Source organism: Haliotis rubra, unplaced genomic scaffold (genome assembly GCF_003918875.1).
Source record: "Haliotis rubra isolate DU_JTF1 unplaced genomic scaffold, ASM391887v1 Scf155, whole genome shotgun sequence".
Taxonomy (NCBI): domain Eukaryota; kingdom Metazoa; phylum Mollusca; class Gastropoda; order Lepetellida; family Haliotidae; genus Haliotis; species Haliotis rubra.
In genome coordinates, this window is record NW_025765503.1 from 750,713 (window position 1) to 763,244 (window position 12,532).

Below are 12,532 nucleotides of genomic sequence, written 5' to 3' on the forward strand. Positions count from 1 at the left end.
ATGCAACTTTTCAAATGAGAATTGTGTGGTTTACTGAAAAGAGATGGTAAATTTCTTAATTCCATGGTCTGTGAACATGGTGTAAACGATAAGAAAGCACTTCATATATATTCTTTATATTTTGTTTTGGCCTTAGTAGTCATTTTTGATATATATATAGAAAGATGTCCAGATAATTTCTCCATTTTCAGAGAAAAACAAACAAACGGAAACAAATCTAGACAGCATTGTGGACTTTGGTGATTTTGGGTGTTAATGTGTCAGTGTTTGAATGAGCCCATTCCTTGTACACATGCTCTTATGGCTGGGGTTATGGTGGCTGTAAATGTTTTGTGCGGTTTTTGTGTATATCTGATATGTTGGCTCCGATGTTTAATTGCACATCAAGCTTTTAAAGTCACCAGCTTTCACACCAATCATGGCATGGTCTCTATAGCAATGATATTTTTATGTGTGGACCACCACCAATAGGTAGAACTCCTTGACTGGGTACTTGGCGTGATGTTTGTGGTGAAATTGTGCTTCAGAGCGTGCTTGTGAAGGGGTCTGATTGATTGAACTCGGGATTCATTTGAACGGCAGAACATCAGTGATATGAATGAAGATATTGATATATAATCAGTGTTACACTGTCAATCCTATCGACAGATATTAAAATTGGAAGAAATCATGTCCAAATGTACACCTTGCTTTTAGAAGATCATGGCTTCATTCAGAAAGTACAGTAACATTTATAGAGACAGCGTTAGATATTTTCCCCAACTTTCCTGCTTAATTTCAAACAAGTATTGGATGAAACAACTGATGTTCGAGGACTGAATAATCCATTTGGGGTTGATGTATTGTGATGCATTGTTCTGTAATGGAAAAATCAAAATAATCTGTTGCCCCAGGAAGTGGAATCAATGAGCTTCTATGGAGGCTGTTCATTGAATTCTGGAGCAACAGCTTGGCGTGATTTTTCTAACTTCAGCCATGTTATTGTTGATACATTATTTCTCTTCCTTGTGTTTGTATTTTGTTCAGAATGGACAGTGAATTCCTCGCTAAGAATCATGTACATGGTGTGATATCATGGTACTGGTTTAAATGATAGGGTGTTGTATCATGATTTCCTTATGTCTGAATGGATTTGGACACCTTGATCAAAGGATATGTCATGTACACAATATTGTGCCTGTAATATCTTGTTTACAGAAACTTATCATTGGTGAATATGTGTGTGTGACAATCTGTATCAGGCCTTTGGATACCCGTGGTCATCAGGACCTGGAGATACCCATTGTTATCAGGGCCTGAGATACCCGTGGTTATCAGGGCCTTGAAATACCCGTGGTTATCAGGGCCTTGAAATACCTGTGGTCATCAGGGTCTTGAGATATCCGTGGTTATCAGGGCCTTGAATACCTGTGGTTATCAGGGCCTTGAGATATACATGGTTATCAGGACAAAAAGTTTCATGTATTATAATCAGTTTCAGAAATGATAAACTGTAACATTTTGGCCAGATAAACTGTCAACAAATCAGAATCACATAAAACATTAAACATGTTAAAGTTTGATAGGACTACATGTGGGCAGGGTTCATCACAGAATTCATTCATTCATACACTGACTGACTGACCGACTGAGTTTGGTTTTACGCCGCTTTTAGCAATATTCCAGCAACATCATGGCGGGGGACACCAGAAATGGGCTTCACACATTGTACCCATGCGGGGAATCGAACCCGGGTCTTCGGCGTGACGAGCCAACGCTTTAACCACTAGGCTACCCCACCGCCCCTGATGATTCATACACAGCGATTTTTCTCCATATTGAAAATTATTTAGGGTAGATTGAAATGTAATCATTAAGTCATAATGGCCTCAATGTCATGATTAGTTAACATCAAGGTTTTGCTATCATGAATGATGTATGTTGCTACAGCATAACTCTGCTTCTGTGAAATTTGAGAGAAGGATCCTGGTTTCAGTTTCACTCCATCATTATGGGATTCAGCTCACAGAAACTTATCATTGCAGAATAGGCGTGTGTGACAGTATTAAATTTAACCTGTTTTCTGAACACGTCCAGATAGAGTAAGACATGAAAAGGGAGTGATATCTAACTGATTGTGGTTTCAGTTTCATATCAACTTCACTGTAGCCTGGTGTATCTTTTTAGAAAACCCACAAGGCTGTTTAAATAATGGAATGTATTATGTTACCTGCTGGAAGTTCAGTATATGTTCAGTGAATTCCTCTGTCTCCTGGGGAAGTGTGAGTGGCTGGATTGGTTTATGAGAGCCGTGTAAATGCCAATGGCATAGATATGAAATATGAATATAATAATTTTCTAATAATGCCTGTTACAGGTGTTCATAGTGTTCAGTTGTGTTCATGTTCGCATTGAGTGGTTTCATGCATTTTCAGTTGATAAATGAAGTTTGTGGAGCGACACTAACCACTTAAATGTTTGCAGTAGTTGGTGAATTACGGTTTCCATAGATTGAAACTGGCATATTCAGTTAATATATGGCATTTGTCCTTTTGGATTTCATTTGTCAATGGAATACTTACTGCAGCAATATCACCACCAGGAAAGGGTTTCACATGTTGTAAACATGAGGGGATTCAAACCTAGGTCTTCAGCATGGTGTGCGAACGCTTTATCTACTCGGCTATGCCATCGTCCCAATGGAAGAACTAGGCAGAAATACAACTTGGCGCCAGGCAAGACTTACATTACATACGACTTGAAAAATCTTCTTGAAAGTCACTTGAATTCAATGGTTCCTTGAAAAACCTTGTTTTCAGCTGCTCCTTAAAAATCCTTGAAATTGAATTTTGCAATGACAGCTACTTGCAAAAAGATACAAGACAGGCTTCAGGTTCATTGGCTATGTATTGATGACAATATCACATGCTGAAATATTTTGTTATTTCACCTATGTTGGGTTTAGAATTGTTTATCATATTAATGTACCATACTCACTGAATACAATGTGAAGTTGTACACTTTCTAATATTTAATGGTGCAGTGAGATAGCTAAGTGGTTAAAGTGTTTTCTCATCGCGCTGAAGACCCAGGTTTGATTCCCCACATGGGCACAATATTATTGGTGTCTCCAACCAGGAATATTGCTGAAAGCAATGTAAAACACTTTATTGTCTGTTTGGACTTGATTATTTACAATTCACCGTTGTGCAGTGGGTATAATTCTGATTAAACAACAAACTAAACAAACAAATTATATGACTTAAATTGGTGTAAAACCACTCGAACTAAGAGGGTGGGGTGCTATTACGAAGTGGTTAAAGTGTTCACTCGTCATGTCAAAAGCCTGCTTCTATTGCATGGTAAAATCATTAATAGGTGAAGCCTATATTATTACGTTGTGTAATCACATGTTATGGCTGGTGGGATTTTGCGGAAATTACTGACGAGGAAAGTTTAATAACTCAGTCATGCTTAATCACTCAGTCATACTTAATCACTCATGAACCAGTTTTTGAACTTTATTGATACCCTTACCAATATGAAGGCATTTCACAAATTTCAGTCAAAGACTTTCCAAGCCAATTTGTTAATTGAATATTCATAATTGTACATATAATCAGAACTATGAATTAGTTTTGAATAAATACATACATGATTTAAAAGTGTTTTGGTCATCGGTTCTGTTTTTTCTCCCTAGTTACATTTCCAACCTGGCTATTATACAGTATTTTCCAACATACAGAAAACAACATTATAGCCAGGTTGTATTGTATGTACATAGTCTATAGTTATGAAGGCAAGTGCAGAATGAGTACATACAGGGAACTCACTCAACCAGTCAAACATGCATGAATGATTTGCATAATGTTTAGTCCCACTCTGTGACAAATAGCTACAACGATCATGAGCTCAGTGACATAATGTTCTCCTGTGGTCATAATTAGTAACGGCAGATTATGGCGAGTGTGTTTGAAATATCCACCTATTGTTGTTGTGTTACCTGGAGTTACTGGGTATTGATAATTTATTTGTAATCACAGGTGTGTTTGTTATCATGTTTTGAGCTACAGGTGTAAGAAATGTAAAAACTTCAGGAAGTGTTGACACAGCTATGCATGAACTGAATTCACTGCGTTCTCGTTGGTAATTATGAGGACATGAATTATAAAAGATGTACGTCCTCCTAACCGCTGTGATACGACGATGTCGAGAACTGTTGGGAGATGCTTCCGACTCGGATACTCCGTTAGTCGGCCATGTTTGATCAGGCTGTTTGAAGTCAAGTCGGGATGTTTGGTTAATGTTTAAAACAAAATGTTTGTGATAACACTGGATTGTAGACTCTTGCTCTGTTTTTATATTGCGTCCAATTTTCTGACGTGGGCTTTGACTGCAAGCTTTCTGAAGGGATATACCTTGTCGGCATCGTGCAACTCTTTGTGATGAAACCATGGCCATATGTGTTGTGATTCGAAATGGGATTTACTGATTTACACCTTGCTAAGTAAAAGGTCCTCGTCTTCAGAGCTGCAAGGCTTTTATTTGTTTTCTTGGTGTCAAGGATGTCTAGGATTCCAACTGTGAAATTAAAATGGGCTGCTGCGGTAAGTGTAACATAGGGAAAGGAGTGCACAGTTCGTACGTGAAAATATTCGAGTTTTGTTTCATGTAAAATACCATCAGCAATTTCATTAACCCAACTTTAATGTTTTTCAATGCTATATGCCAATTTCAAGTTTCAAATTTGGTCACATGTTTAAGTTTGTTTGTTTTGTTTTGCAGTGAATTATTAGGTTTATGTTTTGTTGGTTAATTTTCATTTTAAATGTGTTGAGAGAGATTCATTCATTCATTCATTCATTCATTCATTCATTCATTCATTCATTCATTCATTCATTCATTCATTCATTCATTCATTCATTCATTCATTCATTCATTCATTGGTGCACAGATGGTACACTCTATACCAGTTTCTCTGTACCATACATGTAACAAGCATTTGATTTACGCTGGTCCTGTGGTCCCTGGCTAGTAAAAAATCATAAGGACCATTAACTGATAAGTTTGCAGTGGTCCTGGTGGCCAGTGAATTTTGTTATGATAGTTATGTAAATCTTTGAATGTTAGTTTGGACCAGTGAAGTACAGAGAGGACCACTAATTATTGTCCACTTACTGGTCGTTTGGTCTAGTGGGAAATTTTGAAAGGTTTCTTTCCCAGCAATTGGGTAGATGGATGTTCATGGTTTTGATCACTGGATTGTCTGCTCCAGACTCAGTTATTTACAGACGACAGCCATGTAGCAGGGATAGTGCTGAGTCCAATGTAAACAACAAATAAACAAACAAATCAAAACAAACCATATTCTGTATATACTCCTCATTACTTGAAGTCACTGGAGCATTGTGACATCAGAATCTATATTGAAACATCATCAAATGCAGTTTACAAGTGTTCCTTAAAGTTGTATGTGTTCTTGCATATATGTAACAGTTGGTTGTAGTGAGGTTGTAGGCCTGCAGTTTGGCTTTCATCCAGTATTCACCTTCCACGGGATGGAACTAAAAATACTGTGACATTTGTTGGATATAGAGGATCAGTTCCAATTTCCTTCCATGATGATGATGTTGCTGATGATGATCACCACCATCATCACCATCATCATGAACATCATCATCATCATCATCTTCTTCATCGTTGCCTTCATCCTTGTGTCCTCTCATCCTCATGACAGGTTCATGATGATCTAGCCTCAGGTTACGGAATGCTCCTGAGTGTAGGTGGGGAACGCCTCTCAATTGGGAGTGTTTGCCAAAGGTCTGGTTTACACCATCGCGACTGTAGTAATGACCTCCAGCTGGACATAGAGGGCGCTGCAGTTGTATTAGGAATGTCCATTGTTCTTCATCACCCCTCCATGGATATATACATGTGAACTGCACCAGCAACGTTACATAGTCCGCTCTTTACATGTAATACTTGTGGCTGGGACTTACACAGCATGGATTAGTGAAAGTTTAGTCAGCCACATGCTGTCTGATTTGTCAAGAATTAGTTGCCAGGAACATCTGATCCTCTTTGACATTTATTTTTAAAGTCGTATGTATTGAAAAGGACAAGGTTATATATAGTATACATACAGAATCTAATACATCAGTTTTCAAAATGGGTCACTTGATCAGCTGTATTCATAATTTGATTCCAAAATGATATGGTTAAGCCATTGAGTCAGTTCTTTTCATGAAATTGTCATATGTGTTTAAATTTAGACTTTTGAAGTGTAATTTTACCTGTAAAGACCTTTGGGGAGAAATTTCAGAATATTCTCTTTGATTTCCAATTTTCTCATAAAATATTTTTCTTCAGGTTTGGTTTATTTAACAGGAATAATGCTTGAAACGGTAATCAATCTCGATCAGATCTTATATTGGAGACATGGTATTTGGTTACCATGGTTATTGTGACCATGATTATGGCTTTTAATGCACAAGTTATTTTTGCTACATTACAAGAACTGCATAGATCTGTTAATTGTGTATCATCTGTTTGTTTGACGTAGCACATCATCATTTGTCAATAACAGTAGCACTTGGATTGAATACAGTCTTAAAGAACAAATAAACTTCTTTTTTGTACTCTTTTAACTATTACATATGAAAGATTTGTGGTTAGTCTTATGTGGAACACCAAATTCATTCTTAAAAAACTTGTGGTTAATTAATACCGAGCGATTAAAAGTTGCCAAAAAGTCACCTGCTTCACTCTCGACCGCCAACGAAACCACAGACAGGTTACGTAACTCTGTGGCCAGAGCACTGCATTGACGTCATATGAGGAAGGATTTTCAGTTAGTTGTATATAAAGTGTGTAGCAGGCTTGTCTTTATGATGATTTCTCGACATCAACGAAGGCATGCCAAATCGTTGCGTTGTCGTCTATTGCTCCTAGGTAAATTTTCAGATTCCTCTAGCAATGGCAAAGTAGGGTTGTTTAGTTTACGGATTCAAATAAATCAAATGTCAATTTTTAATGCCATACATAATAGACGTCATATTTTTACATGACATGATTAAATATCGAGGTAAAAAAACACAGAAATGGGATCAATTTGGATCAGTCATTATACCATCCAGGCATTAGAAAACCTGAAAAATCCCACACTGCTTTGATACTTTATTACAATCAGAAAAGAACTACAGGGGATATTTTCAAATAACTGCATCTGATGGGCATCCACCCTTCTTAATGTTGCACTGTTGAGGTTGAAGAAATTAACCGTAATCGTGATGAGCCAGTCTGATCATCGTTTTCGCTATCACTAGCGCCTGGCTCGAACAAATAAGGCCTAGCGACACCAAGCGATTTTGATAGAATCATCTATGAAAACAAGTTGTAACTCGGAAACTAGGCAAAGCAGGAGACAAAATTAAAAGACAGTAGATTGTGAGAGCATATAGCTTTCATTTTTCACAACAGTTGTCACGATTTCAGGTTTATAAAAACCTGTAAACAAGATAATTTACCCCCTGAAATGTACATGAATTCTGCATCGGCCCTCATATCTATTCCTCATATGACGTCACAGAGATGCGTCGCTCTGATTGGTTGAAATTTCGTTGCGGGAGAGAATTGTGCACTGTTGTCAAAAAGGTCGATTTAAGTTAATTAAAGATCGAAATGAGCAGTTTTAATTACGGGGTTTCATTTATAATGATGCCAATTAGTGATTTATGTATTTGTACCCCCCTAGAGTATATGTGATCTTTAGAACTGTTTTTCAGTGTGTATTTGCTTAAGTAATACCTTATGTTATTATCATCAGTAATTTTGCAGACAACCACAGGTTATGCTACTGCATTGCGTGGATATATTCCATTTTGTGTATCTCACTCAGATAAACAACAGACTAGTTCCGTGTATAAACACTTCCTTTAAAAAGATTCTAGTGACCACTAACAGTGAATGGAAATTATGACGGAATACGGTTCGATTTACTGAATAAGCAAGGGAATCATAACAGGGCCAGTATTAAAAAAAGTGAGTGGATTGACTGGTCAGGCCTGTTGCATGTCACTGTAGCCCAATGGTGGAGAATTTGCTCATAATATCAATCATTGGTTTGTTTTGTCAGAATGAAATCACATCAGCCTACTTTCTCGAGGCAACCTTTACTAAGGTTAACCTTAACTCCCATTCTTTAACTTTGCACTAAGGTTACCTTAGTGACTTAAGATCTTAGTGCTGTGTGCAAGGAGGCCCTGATGTCAACTAGGTGGAACACTGCACAGTGTGATGGTAAACATTAAACAAAACAGCAGCAGATCATTCAGTTTTTTGCTAAATTTGGTTCTGTATCATTGATTCGTACAATAGAAACCTGAAAGAGTAAATGAATGGTGACATTAATTACTTGTAATCCTTTCATAAACCTTGTATCGTCCATGTTTACCTAATTTTAAGTGTATAATTGTTTTAATATGCAATAAGAGACAAAAGCATATTAACCATGTTGATCTATGTTATGTACAATGATGGTAGAGTTTCATAGATCTGAGACATTGGACATTGGTTCAGTTTGGGGAATCCCAATTCTATTTTTAGCTCAAGTCCGTACAGAAAATCATGAGACCTGATTTGGTTTCTGTTGAATGACTTCTTTGCTAATGAATATGGTGTAAATCTTTCCACAGTAATGTCAGTTCGTGTGGTCCCAGGAATAAGGTCAGCGGTGTGTCACAGTAGTTGAAGGATTTGATTTGGATGAATATTATTCTCTTAAGCAAGTGTCTAAAACTGACCTTTTTTGTTCTTTTACAGCTGGACAAGGTTGGTGGAACTTTTCGTCTGGGAAAGGATCGGAACAAACAGAAGAGTGTATCCAGCTATCCCAAACAGTACATTGAGGATCAGAATGGCAGTCAAGCTGAGCCGTCGTGGGAGACCACAGTCAAAGGATACTCCACTGACGAGGTCAACGCTAGGTTGGAAGTCATTTTGGTGAGTTGTCTCCCTTTGTTTTGAATTGCTATTGAATGTAAAGGAATTTGAGAAAAATAACAATCAGGACTTCACAGCCACATGGGCAGTGTACTGAGGAATATGCAACATATCGTTTGGATTAGTAGCAAGTCACACATTAATATCAGTCATATCGTAATGATGTGTCTTGATGTGTTGATGTATTGATCAATCGTCCTCTCCTTGGTGTGTATTCGCTGTATTGAGCAACCTGTTCCAAAAATGGCCTCTGACCAACTTCTAGAACAGTTTGTAGGTAATATTTACAAGTGACCCCAAGTAAGAATCTGCTTTTGTATATTACAGATTTCTTTTACAAAAAATAGCACCAGAGTTAAAATACTTGCAATGTAACTCTTATAAAAAACGCCATTTTATTTCAACTTCTGATCTATTTTGTGGTCACTAGTACTCTATGTGCAACAAGGTTTGATTGTTCAGGGTTTTGGTAAGTGCCGTCTCTTATCAACTTTCTAAATACCCATGGTTTTCCGAGATTTGGGACCGTGTAGTGAAACTGATTATTGGTTCAAATTCTGGTTCACCCTGACTATGTCAGCACCATACCCAAACTGGTAGGTTATCAAAGTAGTAAACGGCTGAGTTGAGTTTGGGATTTTCTGTCACATTAAACTGACATGCTGATATGACCCGAATACTGTGCAAACCAGCATTCACAATGAGTGAGTGAGTATGGTTTTACACCGCTTTTAGCAATATTCCAGCAATATCACGAGGGGGGACACCAGAAATGGGCTTCACACATTGTACCCATGTGGGGAATCGAACCCGGGTCTTCAGCGTGACGAGCGAACGCTTTAACCACTAGGCTACCCCACATTCACAATGTCTCATCTGACGTATGTATCACTAATCCAATCAAATACTACTCACCAATAGTGAAATGTTTTTACGCATTGTTTTACACTGTTAGCATCAAATGGACTGAGACGGTTCTTTCATTGCGAGTTTTCAACGAAGATCTTCTTGAAAAGAAACATAATATGGGAAAAGGCGCAATTTTAGTTGACTTTCATTAACAACCACTGAACACTGCTAAAACAGTCCTACATTTATAACGGCATGGTGGCGATGGGGTAGCCTCATGGTTAAAGTGTTTGCTTGTCATGCCGAAGACCTGGGTTCGATTCCCCACATGGGTACAATGTGTGAAGCCCATTTCTTATGCCCCCCGCCGTGATGTTGCTGGAATATTGCTAAAAGCAGCGTAAAACTAAACTCTCTCATACACTCTTATCTTGCACTCTTAAGGAATCACTTTCTACTGTATACATAGTTGTATATACTGTATCACAAACACGACTGAGTTCTCAACCTTTGCCTTAGTGAATAAGCAATATTTCTTTGGGTAAACCACAGGGAAATCTCAAGTAGCTCAGCCAGAAGGTATTTATTGTCGTGAACTTCCGATAATGCCCCCCTGGACAAAAAGATTACCAGAGCAGAAAATTCTGCCATGGATATCAGGCCGTTGACACTTTGGCCTTTCTGTAGCGGTGTTTGGGGATGGTTCACCAGTCGGTTGTTAGTGTGGTTACAACTGTGTGGAGTACATGTCGCTTCTATACTCAGGGATATGTCACAATAATGCACCTGACCTTTCTCAATAAACAAGGCTGGTAACTTGTATTTGATGAGGATGCAGCTTGTGCAGAAAGCCTCATTAGGCTCTGAATCGTTGTGATTAGCAGTTTGTTTGATTTACATGTTGTTGTGCATGGACGATGGATGCTCTGATGCTCGTGTGTGCTTGTGTTGTGCAGGTTAGAGGTGGGTTGGGTGTATGGCTTCCGTGGGTTAGTGTATAGGGCTTCTTTCACCAGAGTCTTGCAGCTGTTGCCGAATGGCTCATTAGACTCTGAATCGTTGTGATTAGCAGTTTGTTTGATTTACAAGTTGTTGTGCATGGACGATAGATGTTTTGATGCTCCTGTGTTCTTGTGTTGTGCAGGTTAGGGTGTGAGTGAGTGAGTTAGGTTTTACGCAGCTTTTATCAATATTCCAGCAATATCATGGCAGGGGACACCAGAAATGAGCTTCATACGTTGTACCCATGTGGGGAATCGAACCTGGGTCTTCGGCGTGACGAACGCTTTAACCACTAGGCTACCCCAACGCCCCTGTGCAGGGTATAAGTGGGGGATGTTTGACACGTATCAGCAGTGAGTGTAAAGGGCTTATTATCCCCCGCCGCGCATTTAGTAATATTAGGCTCCGTCCATACGTACGAATTGGAATATCTTAAGAACCGTTCTCTAGATTCTTTTCATATTTGGTACCTAGGTTCATCATAGTATAAGAAAGGCCCAAGTCAAGTTTGGTGACCTTGACCTTCATTTCAATGTCACAAGGGGACATTAACGGTTTACCTGCATGTTAAGCTATCTCAAGAACCGTTCTCTGGATTTTCTTCATATTCAATACCAAGCTTTATCTAGGGAAAGCACAGGGCCCAGTCGATTTTGGTGACCTTCACATAATTTTCAAGGTCATGGCGACACTTTGAAGATTTCAGCATGTAAACCTGCATGTTAAGCTATCTCAAGAACCGTTGACTGGATTTTCTTCATATTTAACACCAAGTTTTATTTAGGGAAGGCGCAGGGCCCAGTCAATTTTGGTGACCTTCACTTAATTTTCAAGGTCACAGAGACACTTTGAAGATTTCAGCATATTAACCTACATGTTATGCTTGTCAGCGAGATACCTCAAGAACCATTCACTGGAGTTTCTTCATATTTGACACCAAGCTTCATCCAGGGAAAGGCGCAGGGCCCAGTCGATTTTGGTGACCTTCACTTAATTTTCAAGGTCACAGAGACACTTTGAAGATTTCAGCATGTTAAATTGCATGTTAAGATAGTCAGCAAGATATCGCAAAACATATTCAGTGGATTTTCTTCATATTTGACTCCAAGCTTCATCTAGGGAAGGCGCAGGGCCCAGTCAATTTTGGTGACCTTCACATAATGTTTAGGGTCACGACGACACTTTTAAGATTGCATGTTAACCTGAATTGTCAGCAAGATATTTTAAGAACAGTTCACTTGATTTTCTTCATAGACTTTCAAGACTTCCCTTGAATGTTTTTCAATAAGCAATTGCTTGAGTACTAGTTTTGCATATTTCATACACTATGACATTCATGTCAAGGTCAAAGTCAGTCTTGAAAATATGTGTGTTTGAACAACTAAAGAGCCAGATATCAAGAGAGGTTGACTGGTCATGTTTTTGTTGACATTTAACTTCATCTTAAACTTTCATTACTTTTTAAGTTTGATTTGATAATTTGTGGCGGGGGATTATGTCACCTTAGTGACAATGCTTGTTTCCTTAAAGTTATGCAGCTTTTGCCGAATGCCTCATTAGGCTCTGAATTTTTGTGATTAGCAGTCTGTTTGATTTACAAGTTGTTCTGCATGATGCTGGATGTTCTGTTGCTCCTGTGGGCACGTGTTGTGCAGGGTTGAGGTGGGTTGGGCGTATGACTTACATGTATCAGCACTGAGTG

At 38.5% G+C, this 12,532-nt stretch overlaps 1 protein-coding gene across 1 annotated transcript in view; it reads left to right on the forward strand.

The window, feature by feature from the left end:
* Nucleotides 1-12,532, forward strand: part of LOC124270825 (protein diaphanous homolog 2-like) — an 89,464-nt gene that overhangs the window by 20,768 nt on the left and 56,164 nt on the right. The window contains 1 exon segment of the mRNA XM_046705887.1: nucleotides 8,800-8,979. Coding sequence (XP_046561843.1) covers nucleotides 8,800-8,979 — 180 coding nt within the window.